At 53.4% G+C, this 16,610-nt stretch overlaps 5 protein-coding genes across 5 annotated transcripts; 2 read left to right on the top strand and 3 right to left on the bottom strand.

Annotated features, from left to right (window-relative positions):
* Window positions 1-498: 498 nt before the first annotated feature.
* On the top strand, window positions 499-2,517 carry UCRPA7_2397 (putative duf1237 domain-containing protein; the record flags this gene model as incomplete). The annotated part of the gene is made up of 1 exon (XM_007915001.1): window positions 499-2,517. One exon carries the CDS (start codon window positions 499-501, stop codon window positions 2,515-2,517), a length of 2,019 nt encoding a protein of 672 aa, XP_007913192.1.
* Window positions 2,518-3,102: 585 nt separating this feature from the next.
* UCRPA7_2396 (putative glycoside hydrolase family 16 protein) lies at window positions 3,103-4,125 on the bottom strand (the record flags this gene model as incomplete). The annotated part of the gene is made up of 1 exon (XM_007914946.1): window positions 3,103-4,125. One exon carries the CDS (start codon window positions 4,123-4,125, stop codon window positions 3,103-3,105), a length of 1,023 nt encoding a protein of 340 aa, XP_007913137.1.
* A 2,633-nt stretch (window positions 4,126-6,758) lies between these two features.
* UCRPA7_2395 (putative sterol esterase 2 protein) lies at window positions 6,759-8,430 on the bottom strand (the record flags this gene model as incomplete). The annotated part of the gene is made up of 2 exons (XM_007915003.1): window positions 6,759-7,315; window positions 7,368-8,430. The coding sequence occupies 2 exons, from the start codon at window positions 8,428-8,430 to the stop codon at window positions 6,759-6,761; spliced, it is 1,620 nt and encodes a 539-aa protein (XP_007913194.1).
* Window positions 8,431-12,662: 4,232 nt separating this feature from the next.
* On the top strand, window positions 12,663-14,907 carry UCRPA7_2394 (putative peroxisomal biogenesis factor 6 protein; the record flags this gene model as incomplete). The annotated part of the gene is made up of 2 exons (XM_007914942.1): window positions 12,663-14,257; window positions 14,394-14,907. 2 exons carry the CDS (start codon window positions 12,663-12,665, stop codon window positions 14,905-14,907), a joined length of 2,109 nt encoding a protein of 702 aa, XP_007913133.1.
* A 226-nt stretch (window positions 14,908-15,133) lies between these two features.
* UCRPA7_2393 (putative neurofilament protein h form h2 protein) lies at window positions 15,134-16,390 on the bottom strand (the record flags this gene model as incomplete). The annotated part of the gene is made up of 2 exons (XM_007915029.1): window positions 15,134-15,976; window positions 16,109-16,390. 2 exons carry the CDS (start codon window positions 16,388-16,390, stop codon window positions 15,134-15,136), a joined length of 1,125 nt encoding a protein of 374 aa, XP_007913220.1.
* Between the last annotated feature and the right edge of the window lie 220 nt (window positions 16,391-16,610).

The raw sequence follows: 16,610 nt of genomic DNA, 5'->3' as shown, positions 1-16,610 counted from the left end.
CATTCGAGGAATTCGTTGTTGTCTCCCCCTCCCTTGTCTGCTGTCTCGTAAACTCAGCTTGGCATCGGGGGGCAGGCGGGCAGGGAAGGTGGCGTCCACACTGGAATGTCCAGCGAATGCTACCTTGTGAGAGTCTTGGCGATACCCCAAGCACACTCAATTGAGAATGGCAGAGACGGAACGGAACGTGGCCAGATGGCTCGCCGGCCTTTCTCTCAGCCCTGGCTTTCCTTTCACTGGAAAGAGCGAGGCACAGCTGGTAGGTGATCTCTTCTTCTTCTTTTGTTATCATACTGCGTATACCGTAACGAATACGCTCGTTGCTTTTTGCACTGGTTGTTGGCTTGCGCCCTGCCGTCTGTTCCGCGCCCTTGGTAGGGAGCCCTTCGAACATCCCTGCGACTCTGTTGCGAAAGATGGTCATGATTTCGTGAAATCTTTGCGGTCTGGTACTCTAGGAGCCGATTTGGCAAGGTCCTCGAGGGCCAGTCTTGCACAATGGCTCTCTCGGTGCTGTACTTGCAGCAGAGGCGCACGAGGCTGATCTTCATTGCGATCCTCATCACCATTGCCATTACCTACTTTAGTTTTGAACGGGAGCTGCAATGGCAGGAGCGTCCGGTAGCGGTCCACGATGGCAATGTGTCTCCCCTCGACGTGGCTGGCGTCTCCGACATATATCAACCGCCGAATGAGAAAGAAAAGGAGTCTGCCGACGACTCTGGCACGCCTAGTGGGGAGAAATTGCCTTCCACCAGCCCGGCTGCTGCATCAGACGGCTCTTCTTCCTCGAGTGACGATTCCAATAGCGACGCTGATTATGACTATGAGCGACCGACATCTGCCAGCGAAGCCGGGTACCCTGTGCCCCAAAACGGCGGATCCGTTTTGCCTTCCCCTTCTCCGTCGATTGAGTGCATGAGTTTCGAGCAATACCAATACAAACGGCCAGAGCCATTCTCAAAGGGCTTTCGACAGTTCCCTTTCGTGCGACCACCGCTAGAATGCCGGACATTCACCGTTCCAGCCGTGGAGAATTATATCAAGAGGATGGAGAAGGTGATCAAGGATCCAGACTTGTATCGACTTTTCGAGAACAGCTACCCGAATACGCTGGACACGATGATAAAATGGCACGGGTTTGCTAACAGGACAGTGAATGAGACTTCAGGAGAATCAGTCGTGACGGACGAGGAGCTTACATATGTGATCACTGGTGATATTGACGCGATGTGGCTTCGCGATTCCGCCAGCCAAGTATACTCATACTTATCTTTCCTGGAGCCGTCGACAGAGTCTGACTCCCTCGCGAGTCTGTGGCGAGGGTTGATCAACGCGCACTCGCGGTATATCATTATATCCCCTTACTGCCACAGCTTCCAACCGCCACCGGAATCTGGGATCCCTCCCACACATAATGGAGCGTATTCGCAGAACAATCCGAATCCTCCTTATAATCCCGCATTGGTCTTTGACTGTAAGTGGGAACTGGACAGTCTCGCCAGCTTCCTTCAAGTGAGCGTTGGATACTACGTGAAGACCGGAGACCTGAAGTTCTTCAGCAAGTACAACTGGGTCGAAGCAGTGCAGGCGGCGGTAGAAGCTGCTGGCGCTATGCGTCTCGGAACGTACGACAAGGACGGAAAGGTGCTGCCGTCCGCTTGGACGTTCACGGGCTGGACGAACCGAGGCTCCGAAACTTTGACCAACGATGGATTGGGGAACCCAGTTCAGGAGAATGGCATGGTGAGGACAGCATTCCGGCCGTCTGATGACGCCACCATCTTCCAGCTGCTCACGCCGGCCAACATGATGTGGGCCAAGTATCTGGAGGAAGCCTCACTTATCATGGAGCAGCTGGACGACGACCGCGCGGCTAACTTAACGAAAGCGATGCGCTCATTTGCCTTTGGCATCCGCGAGGGCATCGATCGAGACGCTGTGGTGCACCACCGCGACTTCGGGGACATCTTTGCATACGAGTGTGACGGCTTCGGCGGCGTAAACCTGATGGACGACTCCAACGTGCCGAGTCTGTTGGCCATGCCGCTGTTCAACTACAGCGAGTCATCGTTCCCACTGCCAGAGAACGTCACGAAGCGCGACTATGCGCGCATCTACCAGAACACGCGACACTTTGTGCAGAGCGCCGCGAACCCCTATTTCGCCCGAGGACCCGTGATCTCCGCCGTCGGTGGCCCGCATCTCGGCCCAGGCAAGGCGTGGCCGATGGCTGCAATTGTGGCCGGGATGACTGCGCTGGAGGAGGACTACACGTTCCTGAGCGATGAGCAGGCGCGTGAGGAGGTGGCGGAGCAGCTGCTCATGGTATTAAACTCGACGAGTGGCACGGGAGTTGTCCATGAGAGCGTCAATAGCTGGAACGACCGAGACTTCTCACGATCATGGTTCGGGTGGGCCAACGGCCTCTTTGGAGAGCTCATACTCAAGATAGAGCAGCATGATAAGATTGGCGGGAGCGGGACGGGAGGACTGTTGGACAGAAGTTGGCAATGATGGATTGGTTGAAATCAATATTTATATATCAATCAATGAGTGCATGAAGTAAACTAACTTAGTGGTGTGAAGCTAAATCCCAACAAGTAGCGGCGGCCGCTAGAAGCTATTGATTCTTAGCCACACTAGTTGGTGTCCTACGTGATTGCCAAGCTACCTAAACCATTTTCACATTTATCAAGAGCCATCACAAAATGGGCGATTGAGAGAAGTTGTCATGAAGTAGATGCTGCCAAGTGGCAGTGAAGTGAATTGTTTGTACCTGCATCCCAAAGCGAGGCTGCCCAAAATAGCTGCTAGACAATAACATAAAAAGCAGCAGACAGTTTGTTGTATATACAAAGAAGCAGAGATTGGAGAAGAGCAGAAAATGATATAGATAAAGAGAAAAACCAATGCTCCCGAATCGTAGACAAACGCCGCTCATGCTATCCAGTCCCGAAAATGCCTTCCAAGACGCTTGCTTGCTTTCCACCGATTGACGCCCTTTTATACCCTTCCTATTGAGTTGTGTCAACTTCGCTCAAGGCTTTGGCCAGCAAAGCTCCGAATCTAAGCCCCGCACCACTGACTTCTCAAGCCCGTCTATGCGATGAAAGACCGCATCACGCGATCTCGCTTTGCAGGTAAACCAGCGTCCTGGTACACCTTGACGGAGTTGATCAGCCAGTAGGCCTCGACGAACGCGCGCGGGTTGTTGGCGACGTAGTCGTTGCAGGTCGCGGCCAGCGATGAGCAGGTAGCGTCCTGGCTCCACACCTGGCCGGCCCAGTCACCGCAAAAGTCGGTGTTGAACACAAGGTTGTGGTTCATGAAGTGCTCATCAATGTTGCACCCGCTGCCACCGACGAAGGTCGCCAGGGGCTGGCCGAAGGCTGAGGTGTCGACACCCGCGCCAGCAGTCGAGTTGCCCGAGAGGGCGGAGGCTTGAGCAGAGCCACGAGGGAAGAACCACACGGAGATACCTGTGCTGGTCCACTCGACAGCATAGACGCCACCGCCAATGCTATTGAGGCCCGCGCCGTAGTTGTTGGTATCGGAAGTTGACTGGCCGCAGCCAATGTTACCGTTCCCGGAGTTGCAGTTGCCGTCCGTGGTGGTGAGCTTAGTTGAGGCCAGCGACCCAGTGTTGCTGATGCTGCAGCCAGCTGAAGTGTGCAAGGTAATGGCGTTGGTGCTTTGGCTGTTGACGCCCTCGATGATATCGATCTCCCCGGAGGAGGGCCAGTTGGGACCGAACATCCACATGGCTGGCCATACACCACAGCCAACGGGCATGTGTGCGATGTCTGCGATGAAAAGCCCCTTGGTGTAGGCCTTCTTAGACGTTACTCGTACTGAGGGTCGGCCGGCTGATGGGTTGTTCGTCCGGTAGTCTACGCCGAGGTAGACACTGCTGCCAACGAAGCCCGCAAGACCGGCCGCATTTGCCTCGACGGCACTCTGATACTGGACGAACCCGTTCGTGGGGTCTGCACCATCATAGAAGTCGAACTCCTGGAAGAAGTTGCCGGCACTGTAGTCATCTTGAAGGGTGTAGGCGGCATTGGCAACACTCGCCGTGACGAGGAGAGTGCCTATCCTGAATATCGATGTTGAGAAGAGCATGGTGAATAGATGCAAAGCTCGAGAGCGAGAGTCTGAAAAGCTGGAGGGCCCGTTACAACCTCGAGTGTTTGATGAGTGAGAGTGAGACCAGCGAGAGCTGTGATTCGAAGGCTGTAGACGAGACCTGTGAATGGTATTGCAAGCAATGAGTTGTTTGACAAACAGGAAGTGGATTCGAAGAAGCTCGAAAGATGGAGCTCGTTGGAAATCGTTCTACCTTAAATGAGTGTAGGTGAGTGTTGACGGACACAAAGGACTGTTCGCAACCACAAAGCTATTCTTGTTCCGGACAATAAACAGCTGTTTGTAGCTTGACAATGGAGACAACGGCAGAATAGTACAAACCGCCCTATAGAACAATAGACTTGAAAGGCCGAGATCAGAACAATAGCGTCATAGCTGCTTTAGAGAGTGACGGCATGCGCAAAAAGGAGTGAAGTAATCGAAAGATAGCTGAAGCCGTCCTGAACACACACAAACCACGGGTCAAGTCGATCATGAGATCAGCCGGAAGCGGGAGTGATGCTCTTCTATATCTTGCAGCCACCACTTTAGCGGCGCGCGGCAGCCTCAGCGCGACTGCTCGCGGGGACAGACCACTGGGTCTGGGTCAGAGATGCTGAGACCTGTGAGACACTGTCTCTTTGATGGGGCTTGGCCGGGGGGTTGGGAAGCCAGAGCCAGCTCAGTACCTCCCAGACTGTCGGCTAGCCCTGCTCGGGCCGTTCTGGACCTGAGCATGAATTTGCACCGTTGATGACAGGACAGGACCGCATGGGACGACCCAGCCACTCACAAGCTCTGGCCTGTGGCGTTAAGGGATAGGCATGGCCGATCTCCCGCCGTCGTGAGGAATGCTGCGGCGCCCACGACGCGGCTGGAACAGGCTAGCACTAGTAAGCCATCGAGAACCTTAAGAAACAGCAGGCATGGCCCAAGCAGACTGCTCATGGTCAAGTGAAGATCGTCCGAATCGTGAAGCCAGATCGAGAGGCTTCAGCATCCAACTGGCCGACCTGGGCAGATGAAGGTAAGGTGATATGTGGGGAGAGAGATAGGGGAGCTGTTTGAGAGAGATGAGAGAGATGGGAGGATCTGCAGAGACGGCGTGCGCAACGTTAGCGGGAAGAGCCAGTCAGAGAGCGTTGATCGCCAGGAACAGCCGTCTGGTAAGGTGACGGAGACTGGACTAGGCAGGTGTCCCCGGCCACTGTAGTTTGTGGAGGTTTGCATTCTTGAGCGAGGCAGAGAAACGATTCGGCAAGGGGGCTTGACTGTGGAATGCGGGATTGGAGCCATGTTTGAAACGCCACCCCCCAGCGACCAATCACAGTGCGTAGAGCCACCCTACCATTCGGCACCCGGAACGCACTTAGACGTCCACTCTACGCCGACTTACACACGTCTTGGCGCCCGGCCCCGTCTTCTTGCGCGGCGTTCAAATTCCGCATTGTGGCCAAGGTAGCCCCCATCACGATCCGCAGCTTCGTATGCACGTCGTAGGGGGCGTGAGGATGGCGGGCGCATCGCGTCGCATTCACTTGAATAGGCCATTACCATGTATGATCTTTTCCTCAGCTTCGTTGGATCTGCTCGGCACTTCAGCTTTGCTGACGTCGGTGGTTCAACAGGGTGCACTCAAGACATCTGTTCAAGACCGATGCCAAAGATAGCATGCCTAAGCACAAGTCTGATCCATACGCGAATAGCTCGATGCGAGGTCTCAATTACCACGTTGTCTAGCCTGTCACCTAAATCAGCTAGGTCAGGTGGCATCGGTTTGTCAAGGGAGGGAGGAATACGACAAGTATATCTCCTCGCGCTATTCCACTCCCCGTGGAGCTTACGACCCTCGGAATTCTCGAACGCGCTCAATTGCTATGGCGCGCTGAAAGAATTTTCTTTGGCAAAGTTCTATGTACTCGATGCATTCCCTACGAGTAAGCGGTTATGGGTCGTTTGACCAACATGGAGGCCTCTGATTGATGGTTTCAAAGTCTCTAATGATTCGTTCTGCTTTGGATGCCACCAACGCGACCAGAATTTTCAGTCTCAGCCTTTTCACGCAAACAGAAACTCGGACAGCAAGGAGTATAACGCATTTCGTTTTGAGCTCTTACGAGTTTAGATCCAGAACGCCAAGCGAAAGATCCGGCTTGCTCTTCCGTGCAAGTCGGCTTACCTGAGTCAAATGGCTGAAATATTTTGGCTTGTATCTAACTCGTGGCACTGCCTCGCACTAACTGAAACCGCCAGTCTTAAACATTGACTCAACAACGCCTCTCTATACACCTCGGCCTAGTCTTGTTCCATGTTGATGTTTTCGGGATAATTCACTAGTCATGTTGAACACAACGTGGCTCACTTCACTGTGTCTATCATAATGTAGTTTGCTTGCGCAGAGCTCAAGTCCCAGACTCCTTTCTCATACATTTTGTTGTCAGCAGTGCAACGAGAATGGTTAAACAGCTATATTCTTTTGTATTGTCCAATGGTATTAATCTAATGCTCGTGTGTCTCGTTGAAATCAGTATGATATCCTGGGTATGCTTGTGTTCAAATCCATGTATGTACTCCCAAGAACGCCAAGCTGTACAGGGTATGCAAAATGTATGTATGTTTCGTGACAGCGTTTAACTGGACAGGTTCTCGCTGCTGCTCGACTGTTCGGCTTCCTCGTCTTCGTCCTCGGCCGATTTATCTGGTGACCATGCGGTGACATCCTCACAGCCCTTTGGAACGCGGCATTGGTCGCGCACGTTGCACGTCTTCCATAGCACCTCACGCAACTCCTTGAAGACCTGCTCTGGGGCATCCATAGCCCAGATTACATCCAGATGCTCAAAGTCTGGGATGACTTTCTGATGCACAACCTTGACGTGCGGCTCGCGACCCCTCTCGAAACGGCGCAGAAGTCTGCCACCGTCAACGAGGTCGTCCTTGCCACAGACCCACAGCGCGAAAGGGGGGGCCTGTTCATTGTACCATGCTGTAGAACCCTTGGGCTTGCGCCTATGGGCTTCAATGGCTGGTTCTGGCACCGGGCTCGCATCTCCCGTCTCTTCCATGTCGGCATCGGCCTTCTTGTCGTTTTGTTCCTTGCTGTCTGCCTCAATGTCTTCGCGCTCTTCAGCGCGCCACTCCTCTCTAGTAGCGAGAATGCATTTGTTTCTCGCGAAACATTCACGTCCTACAAGTTGGTCAGCATCATTCAGGTGCCGTTCGAATTCAAACGCTCTTACCTAACCACCAGCGCATTGATTCCGCACTGACGTAGACAGGGGCGAATTGGAACATCCGATCGTGCAGACCGCGATCCCATCTACTATCGCTCCAGTTGAAGAGGAACCAGAAGACCTTGTACCCCATCCAGCCGTAGAGACGAGGCGGCAGTAACTTGTGCATTGACATCATGAACGGAATAAAAGAATGGATTCCAAACATCATGCGAAACATGGCCGGAGTGATCACTCGCATGAACTTGAAGTACATCTTCCCAATAAGTGGACCAGCATAGGCGGCTGGCGCGAGCGCGCAGAACACGGTCAACTTCTCGCCAAGCTCTGGTCGCTGCTCCTTTGCAAGCGCGACAAGTGCCTGTGTCGTACCCTGAGAATGACATATCAGCCCTATCTTCTCAAAGCCGGTTTCGTAGAGGATTCGGGACGTCAGAGCTGGCAGATCGAAGACTCCCATTTGACGGATATTCCAGCACCACATTCTCGGATCAGAATACTCGAGTAACACGTGCTTCGGCTTGAAGCCGCACCTATTGTTTCCAAGCCACACATCGTAGCCAGATTTGCAGAGATAGAACGCGAGGGAATCCTCGTCATTCACACAGTATGCGCCTGAACTCTGAAGCAGACCGTGCATCAACAGGACTGGAAATTTTGGTTTCTGTTCGGGATTTGTAGGCACTGGCTTCCTTGCTCCAGTGAAGAGATCCGGGCCACGATCCGTTCTTTCCTTCTCATCGAGTTTCGTGTATTCTCTCGGGTCATAGACGTGCCAGAGATCTATTATAAAGCCATCTTCCGTCTGAACTTGAAATTCCTCCACATCTAGTCCAACCCTGCGAGCATAGTAGCCGACATCGCATTTGATCGGATCATGCCCGCCCTCAGTTGGGATATAACCCTCTTCATCCGAGGAGTTTCCTTCCTTGTCCTCTGGTGCGCGTTCCTGCGATCGCCGCCTTTTCCAAGTTCTCTCCAGCTCCTGCCTTGCATGTCGTCTGCGCATCTCCTCTTTGAAGAATGGCCGATACTTGTCTGGATTTCGGAGTGTCAGTCTCATCCACATTCTCTGGCAGACCAAAGGTATGCTTGTGAAGAGGGCCCCAAGAACAATCACGGCCAAAAAGGCCAGACTGAGAAAGAACGAAGACACCCGGAACAAGGTGCACTGCAAATCTCGCAGGAGAGACGGTGGTCCGTAGAGGGGTAGTGGTGGGAATAGCGGGTTGGTGTGAGAAGGGGGCATGGCCCGTCGAAGTGAGCCTTCACCCGACTTCTGTATTGACTTGCCATTGCGCACTGGCTGTATATTGACAATATTTGACTCGGCACTCGAGCTCGACTGCTCGTGGTTGACTTCCAGCGACTTTGTGGCTTTTCCATCGGACTGGACGTGTATAGTCGGCGGGTTATCTCCTTCTAATTCCTCCCTGAGTATGTTGAGCTTGTGCGCTTCTTGAAGTGGAACACCCGGGAGCCGATGCCCCTCAGCCGTTATGATAACGGGGTCGTGCGGTGTGACGAACATGGCTTCGGCCGCAACGTCTGCATGAGCCCCTTCATCGGATGTCTGGTGGGCCAATTTTTCTGATTGTTGCGCGAACTCGACAGCAGTCTGTGCTAGGGATATTGAATGCGCCGAGCGATTCGAAGCGGTTGAGCCGCGATCTGGCGATATCGTCTGCGTCCGCCCCTCATCGGGCCTCGGAGAGAGGTCATTTGCGATCATCTTTGCTACTCAAATTGGTGTAAGAAGGCAACATCAAGAAAGCAGATTACAGAAACAAGACAAACAAAAAGATATTGAAGAGAGAAGGAGGCGCTACCTAAACAAGAATGAGAGACAATGACATAGGACGGGGAAGAAACGCTCCTATTTCTGTCTAGACGCGAGTGCTAGCGTACCAGTCAACCGTCAGGTCTGGATGTCTTTGATAGCACCACCCATCGATTTGATAGCGCCGGACGTAACTTAAAGATCGCATACGCTGCTTCGGCGTGGCTGCGTGGACACATCCAGAGACGTGCGAGCCTAGAAAATCATGGAATTATCAACCACACCACCAATTGGAAGCACAGATCTTAGGCGGGAGGCTGATGGTGCGCCGGCAAGGCGATCAAGAAGCCTGGAATTGCGGCCTGCGATGCAGCAATGCATGGAAGCAATGACATCGCTGACCGCTGCTCTGGATGGGCGCAATCTCAATTCCTGCCTCCTCCCGCCTGCAAGAAACAGCCACTAATTGCCGCTGTCACTTGGCTGCGTCATACCTGCATTTAGTGGCTGTCTTTAGAGGTCTCCAGCGGCCTCATTGGCCGACACTGGCATTTTAGCATGTGAGATCCGCCAAGACCCTCCACCACTTCACACCAGAACGACTCTCCAGCGAGCATTCAGGCTCTGATCTCCGTCTAATGGCCGATGGTCTCTTTTTGATAGCCGCAAATCTCTATTCAGCCCCCTCGCCCCGCCAGCTGATGGCGGTGGATGCTGGCGTGGTATCGTTTGCCTTCAAGGGTGATGTTTGTTCATCCGTCTTAAGTTAGTCTTGCGGTAGTTCGAACAGCAAGTCGACCGAATCTATTCCATGCTGCTGATCGTTATCTGGGGTACGGGTATCTCTGGTCCCGAGCTGTCAGCTTGTGGAAGCCTGAAAAGGGCCGCTGTCAACGAATGAGAGACGTGTTGTTTGGCCATGTCGTGCCTTCAACTCCTTGGTCTGGCTTGTAAGGGCCTAGTAGAATCCGAAGAACATTATAGGAGCTTGAGCAGTCCATGAACTTGGAAAAGTGAAGTGTGTTGTCTTCTTCTTGCTGGGTAAAGCCTCCTGGATCCTAGAGTCATGTGCTTGGGCACGTGGGATAGATGTAACAGGGGTTACGGACGCGAGTCGGCTTCCTCTCAGCGCGCGCAGTGCTACCCGTGGACCGAGGTTCTCCTGCTCAGTATAGTCGTCTGGTGCTGGATAGTGGTGGGTAGAAGAGCTTCCTCACAAATTGATTCTTCTGTCCCAAACTGGCTTTACCTCAATGCCAGCGCCATCAACTGGACTCGTACATCTGTAAAGACTTTTGTCGCCATTGTTGTTGTTAGACACCCCCATCCGGCGCATTCGATACAATGAGCCAGAACCCCTAAAATTGCGGGGAGAGCTCTCATACCGCCCGACTACTTTCCTTGCTCAAGATCACGCTGCCGCTCCACGCAACACTGTGGCTGGTGAGCTGTTGTTGAGCTACTACCATGGCGTCGCTATCTTCATTTGACATAGCGCACAGGAAGCGCAAACGGAGGCGGAGACAGGACAAGCCTGCTATTGCTGCCAGACTCATCCTTGATGATCATGTGAAAGGCGATGTTGGCATCCTGTCAGAGGATCTCTTTGCGGACCTCTTCCCCCATTTGCAGGGTACATTATCTTCTTCTCCCTTCTTGACTACCACCTAGGTATACTGATGGATCTCACTGGTCTAGGCAACTCTCCCGAAGACGAATCGACTCCTCCTCCCGATATACTGCACGTCGCAATAGCTCCTTGGGCCCCAACCTCGTCTCCAGATTCGACAGCTTGGGCTGTAGTACCGGTGACCAAGTCGGCAGCTCTTGCCCACTCGACAGTTCAGTTTTCGCCATCGTCTTATGCTCTACAAGGGTTCGCTGCCCACCTGCAACAGGTTGCCCCGTCGAAACTGTCGAGTCATAGTCGCAGCGGCATTGAGATCCTCGTCCTTGATGTGCTTGCTGTCACTCTCGATACTGTCTTTGTCAATCTGGAGAGAGAACTCGCAAAGAGATTGGAAGATGGAGAAGGGACATTTTTCCGCGACCATCCAACTGTGAACTCCTCGCAACTCAAGGGTAAAGGGGCAGCAAGGCCATCAACACCAGAAGATCGTTTAATCGCAGCTGTCCGTGTTGCGCTTGGAACTCTGAAGGTAGTGCACACCGGGGATCTATTTCCTCTTCCTTTGGCTCCTCACCCGGTCACCCATGTGCCACCAAATCCAGGAAAGGTCACTCTCTGCGAACCAGTCGCACAAGGCATCCTCTCGCCGCATACGAAAATTGTTGTATCCCGTGGCCGTATACACTCGAAAATTTCGAGGGTTGCATCGTCGATACCGCCTGCGCAGAGGCTGAACGGAGTGGCGGAGGACGATGAAGATACTGCGAATGATCAATTCTATTCCGCGGCTGAGGATCGCTACAAGACAGAAACAGAAGCTGCGACGGAAGATACAGATTCAATCACCGAGACAGAAGAGTCAGAGCTGTCAGGTGTAGAGCAAGATGACCTTTCTGACGACTCAATGGACGACGTGTTCTCTCTGCAGGCGCCCACTCTTCCCACAACAGCCGCAAGTGGAGTGTCAACTATGCAGCCCGGCACCCCAATGACAATTGGCCGCGGACGGAAGACAAATGGCATTAGCACCCCCGCGTCTGTGTTTTCGAGCTTCACTGCGACAACAGCTAGGCCAGATCGCCCAAGAGGTCGACTGTTCAAGGCGCAGGGGCTGACTAGGCCCATACCGCAAGAGCTACTTCATCCAAAAGTGGCACCCGAAGACGATGAAGAGGCTCAAGTCTACGTAGATACAAGCAATCTGCCAAGAATCGGTTGTTTCTCAGGCGACTGGGTGCGTCTGGAAACAGCTGAAGAGCCTCCCGTGAACGGATTTGGCCACTTTGGACTGGGGAGTTTCGGCGACGTGGATCACGAGGAACCAAATTGGAGACCAGTACGTGTATTTGCGCTTCCTGAGGGGTATTCCCATCGACCAGTGACAAGAATACCGAGTTCGAAACACACTGGCCGGCGGCTATCTTTCTTCGAATCTCAGATTCAGAAACCATCAAGTCCAACGGCATACGTTTCTCCGATCCTCCTATCAAATCTAGAGAGCACGCCTTACCTCCGTCTCTCGCCTCTCAAGCGACCTCCATTGCTTGGAAAAGCGACACAAGCAAAAATCACTGGTGTCTCTCAGCCACCTTACGCACGAGAGGTGATCTTACAGCAGGTTCGAACTCCTGCAGCTGTGGAGAGAGATGTGCAAGGAGCAGTAATGGCTGGGCTAAAGACACATTTTGAAAAGAAGCTGCGAATTGTCAAGAACGGAGATCTCATTGCAGTTCCAATTGACGCTCAGCTAGGGAGAACTCTTCAAGAAGCCGGGTTAGATGGCCTTGCCGTCGATGATATTCTATCATTGACAGCATCTGGTAAAGCTTCAAGCGATCAAATTCGGAAATATGACGGCGTAGCTTGGTTCAAAGTCAGCCATATAGCCCAAATGAAGCCAGACAGACCTGAAGAAGATCAAGAAGAGGATATCTGGGGCTCTGTCGCTTGTGTCGAGATCTCCGTGACGCACCTTGAACAATCGGGCTCTCTCACAAGTCGCGTGCCGGGCGTCAAGGATAGCAACTGGCAATACTATATTGGCTTAAAGGACGCGCCTAAGCGTGCGTCTGACTCAACACCAGCGCCAGTCGTGGAGCCTGAACGAGGTGTCATCTCACCTTTGCGACGGCAATTACGGGAGCTCATGGCTGCTGCCACAAGTAAACGAGCCATTCACCTAAAGATGCCTCCTGTGGCGGTCCTGCTTACCTCGACTCAGCGGAACATTGGCAAAGCCACTGCTGCAACAGATGCCTGCCTAGACATTGGTCTACACACCTTTGTTCTCGATGCATATGATATCGTTAATGAAGCTGGGTCCGGTGGCAGCGACATGAAGACTGAGGGCTTTTTGAAAGTTCGAGCGGAACGTGCAATGAGTTGTGGTCCCGATTGTTGTGCTCTTCTGATTCGCCACATTGAGGCTTTGACGGCTGATAGAATGGTGTCATCGATGAAGGAGATTCTGGCAGAAGCAAGGGTCTTGATTGCTACAACGACTGAAGTGGACAAGGTGCCCGATGGGGTTAGGGGTCTTTTCACTCACGAGTTGGAGATGAGTGCTCCAGATGAGGGCGAGCGAGAGACCATTCTTCGAAGCATTGTCGATGATCGGGGAGTCTCCCTCGACCCCTCGATTGATCTAGGGAGCGTAGCTCTGAAGACTGCTGCGTTAGTGGCTGGTGACTTGGTAGATGTGGTCGAAAGAGCGGTTGTAGCGCAACGCTCGCGGCTCGAACAACTATCTGCGAAGGCAGCCAAGGAAGGCCAACTCGTATCAGTGCGCGATATACAGGTAGCTGGCGGACCAGCTGCTCGAAGTTTGACCTCTGTAGACTTCGATGTTGCCGTTGAAGCCGCGCGCAAGAATTTTGCTGATGCAATTGGCGCACCGAAGATCCCCAATGTCACATGGGACGATGTTGGCGGTCTCAATAATGTCAAGGATGCGGTGATGGAGACTATTCAACTACCTCTTGAGAGACCAGAGCTGTTTGCCAAGGGCATGAAGAAGCGGTCGGGTATTCTCTTCTATGGACCACCAGGAACCGGAAAGACGTTGCTCGCCAAGGCTATCGCGACTGAATACAGCCTCAACTTTTTCAGTGTCAAAGGTCCTGAGTTGCTCAACATGTATATCGGCGAGTCTGAAGCCAATGTTCGACGAGTATTCCAAAGGGCAAGAGATGCCAGACCGTGTGTCGTCTTCTTCGACGAACTGGATTCAGTTGCTCCGAAGAGAGGCAATCAGGGCGACAGTGGTGGTGTCATGGACAGAATCGTCTCTCAATTGCTCGCTGAGCTCGATGGCATGTCTGGAGGCGAGGATACTGCTGGAGGCGTGTTCGTCATCGGTGCCACGAATCGGCCTGACCTGCTGGATCCTGCTCTGTTGCGCCCAGGCCGTTTTGACAAGATGCTCTATCTCGGTGTTTCGGATACTCACGACAAGCAACTCACAATTATGGAGGCGTTGACAAGGAAGTAAGTAAACCAACAACTCTTTTCAACAAGATACTAATGATATTAGATTCACCTTGCATCCCTCCGTTTCGCTTCGTGCCGTTTCCGAGAAGCTGCCTTTCACTTATACAGGAGCAGACTTCTACGCATTATGCAGTGATGCAATGCTCAAAGCAGTGACGCGACAAGCTTCCTCGGTCGACGCAAAGATCAAGAACATGAATGCTAGTCGGGACCCGAAACATCAAATTACAACAGCCTACTTTTTCGACCACTACTCCACGCCGGAGGATATCGCCGTCATGGTCACCGAGCAGGACTTCTTGGATGCGCATAGAGAGTTAATTCCTAGTGTTAGCGCCGGTGAGCTGGCCCACTATGAGAAGGTCCGGGCCACCTTCGAGGGTGGAAGAGAGAGTCAGGCCAAACAGAACCCACCGCCCCTAGAGCGGCGTCCTGTATCTTCCCAATCAAGATCCAGCTTCAAGGGCAAAGGGAAGGCAATCATGGGCAAGGGCAAGGGCAAAGCTCTCGCTATAGACAGTGACAACGAGTATGATGACTATGGCCTTGGGCCAGAGGGCATAAACGGGAAAAGCAAGGGGAAGGGCAAAGCGGTGGCCTCATTTGAAGACGGCACAGCGAGTGATGACGAAGGCTTGTATGAATAGGTCACATATATGCACGGCGTGTGGTACAAAAAAGGCAGCTCGTCAAATCGAGGGTATATAACTTCACTTTCACCGAGATTATTCTCGTGATTGGCTCTCATGCCATCTCTCAAGCATTCAGTGTTCGCAAGTTTACACAGGCTAATCAACGCCGTCTTCCGCTTATAAAACCAACTCAATATGCAACTCATACTCGTAACGTAACGTCGTAGAGGCGGCCTCGTACTTAGGCTTTCTCTGCCTTCTCCGCCTTCTCCGACTTCTCGGCAGCTTCTTCGTCTTCCTCCTCGGCCTCTTCTTCCTTCTCGGGCTCCTCGAGAATGGTCTCTTCTTTCTCTACACACTCGATCTCTTCCGCGGACGCAGACTCTACTAAGGCGCCTGAAAATGTTGTGATGGGGGCGTCGACATCGGACGGCTTCCAAGTCGCACTAGTTGGAGACTGCAATGTCTGCAGGGGGTTATCCTCACCACCCGCCACCCCTTTCCAGGCTCCCGTGGTCGGTGACTGCAGGCCAGCTGCAGTGGATTCGACCGAGACTATCGTCGAGGGCACGCTCGTCGTCGAGACGTGCGACTCTGGCTTGCCAAGGTCCGCGGCAGTGACCGCCGCTGCCTCGTCTGAAGAGGCCGGAGGGACGGACTTGTCGGCCTCCTTCTCCTCTTCTTTCTTCTCGGGCTCCTCAGATGGCTTGGCATCCTTGCTCCCACCCTTGCCGTAGACCTTATCTCGCAGGCTCTGGAGGTGCACCTGTTTCGCCTTCGCGGCCGCCTCCTCCGCTATGCTACGGATGGGCAGCGTCACCTTAGAAACAGTCTCAACGGCCGCGCTGGCCACAGCCTTTGCCTGGTCGACGGTGGTCTGGGGCTTGTCTTCTGCAGTCGGCAAAGGAGGCGCGGGAGGTGCTGCTGGCGCCGCTGTTGGCGTAGGCGCCGGAGTAGGTTTCTTCTGGATCGGAGGCTGTGGAGGTGCCTGGCCGATGGGTGGTTGCGTGAACTCGTCGTGATAGATAGTGACATGCTGCTTCAACTCGCCATACTCATTCCAATCCTCGATCTCGACAAGATCCTATGTCGGTAGGTCTAATGTCAGCTAGCATGCTCCTGCCCCAAGCTCGTTTATGCCCCAATCAAAGCAGAACAGGCTTGGCGACCAACTATCTGCGCGACAAGCGAAGAAGAGCGAAGAAGAGCCACTTACTCCGAGCACGAGTCCCATCTGCACCAAGCCCGGGAGCTTACGCATCCGGCCGCCCTCGTCCTTACCCGCACGGCGTCCCCATAGCATGCGCGCCTTCTCATCCGTAGCAATGTCAATGGCTTTGAAGGGCACGCGGTTGGCGCGCAAAATGGTCTCCAGCCGCGAAGTCGCGGTAACAATGTGTGACGAGCCCGCCGTCAGCGATGTGTAGATATAAAGCGCGGGGTCGGTCGAGTACGATGCCGCCGCCTTACTACCGCTAGGCGAGTCGGAGGAAGCCATGGTCGGTCGACGGCAGCGTTGCAGGTAGTGGAAAGAATGCAGAAATGGCGGCTTCAGCTAGATACGGAGACGATATTCAAGAGACGTAGTAATGCTGTTCAGGCGAAGTGAGGTTCACGGTTAGGTTGATGAGACGTTGTAGGGGGACGGGCCCGAGACGCTTTAGGAGGGGTCAGGTGGGATGGGTGATACCGTACCTAGGTAGCGGTGCATGCAGGGA

The sequence above is a fragment of the Phaeoacremonium minimum genome (genome assembly GCF_000392275.1).
Source record: "Phaeoacremonium minimum UCRPA7 unplaced genomic scaffold PA7_03_scaffold_160, whole genome shotgun sequence".
Taxonomy (NCBI): Eukaryota; Fungi; Ascomycota; class Sordariomycetes; order Togniniales; family Togniniaceae; genus Phaeoacremonium; species Phaeoacremonium minimum.
The sequence above is the reverse complement of the archived record's forward strand: the minus strand, read 5'-3'. Positions and strand labels throughout refer to the sequence as shown.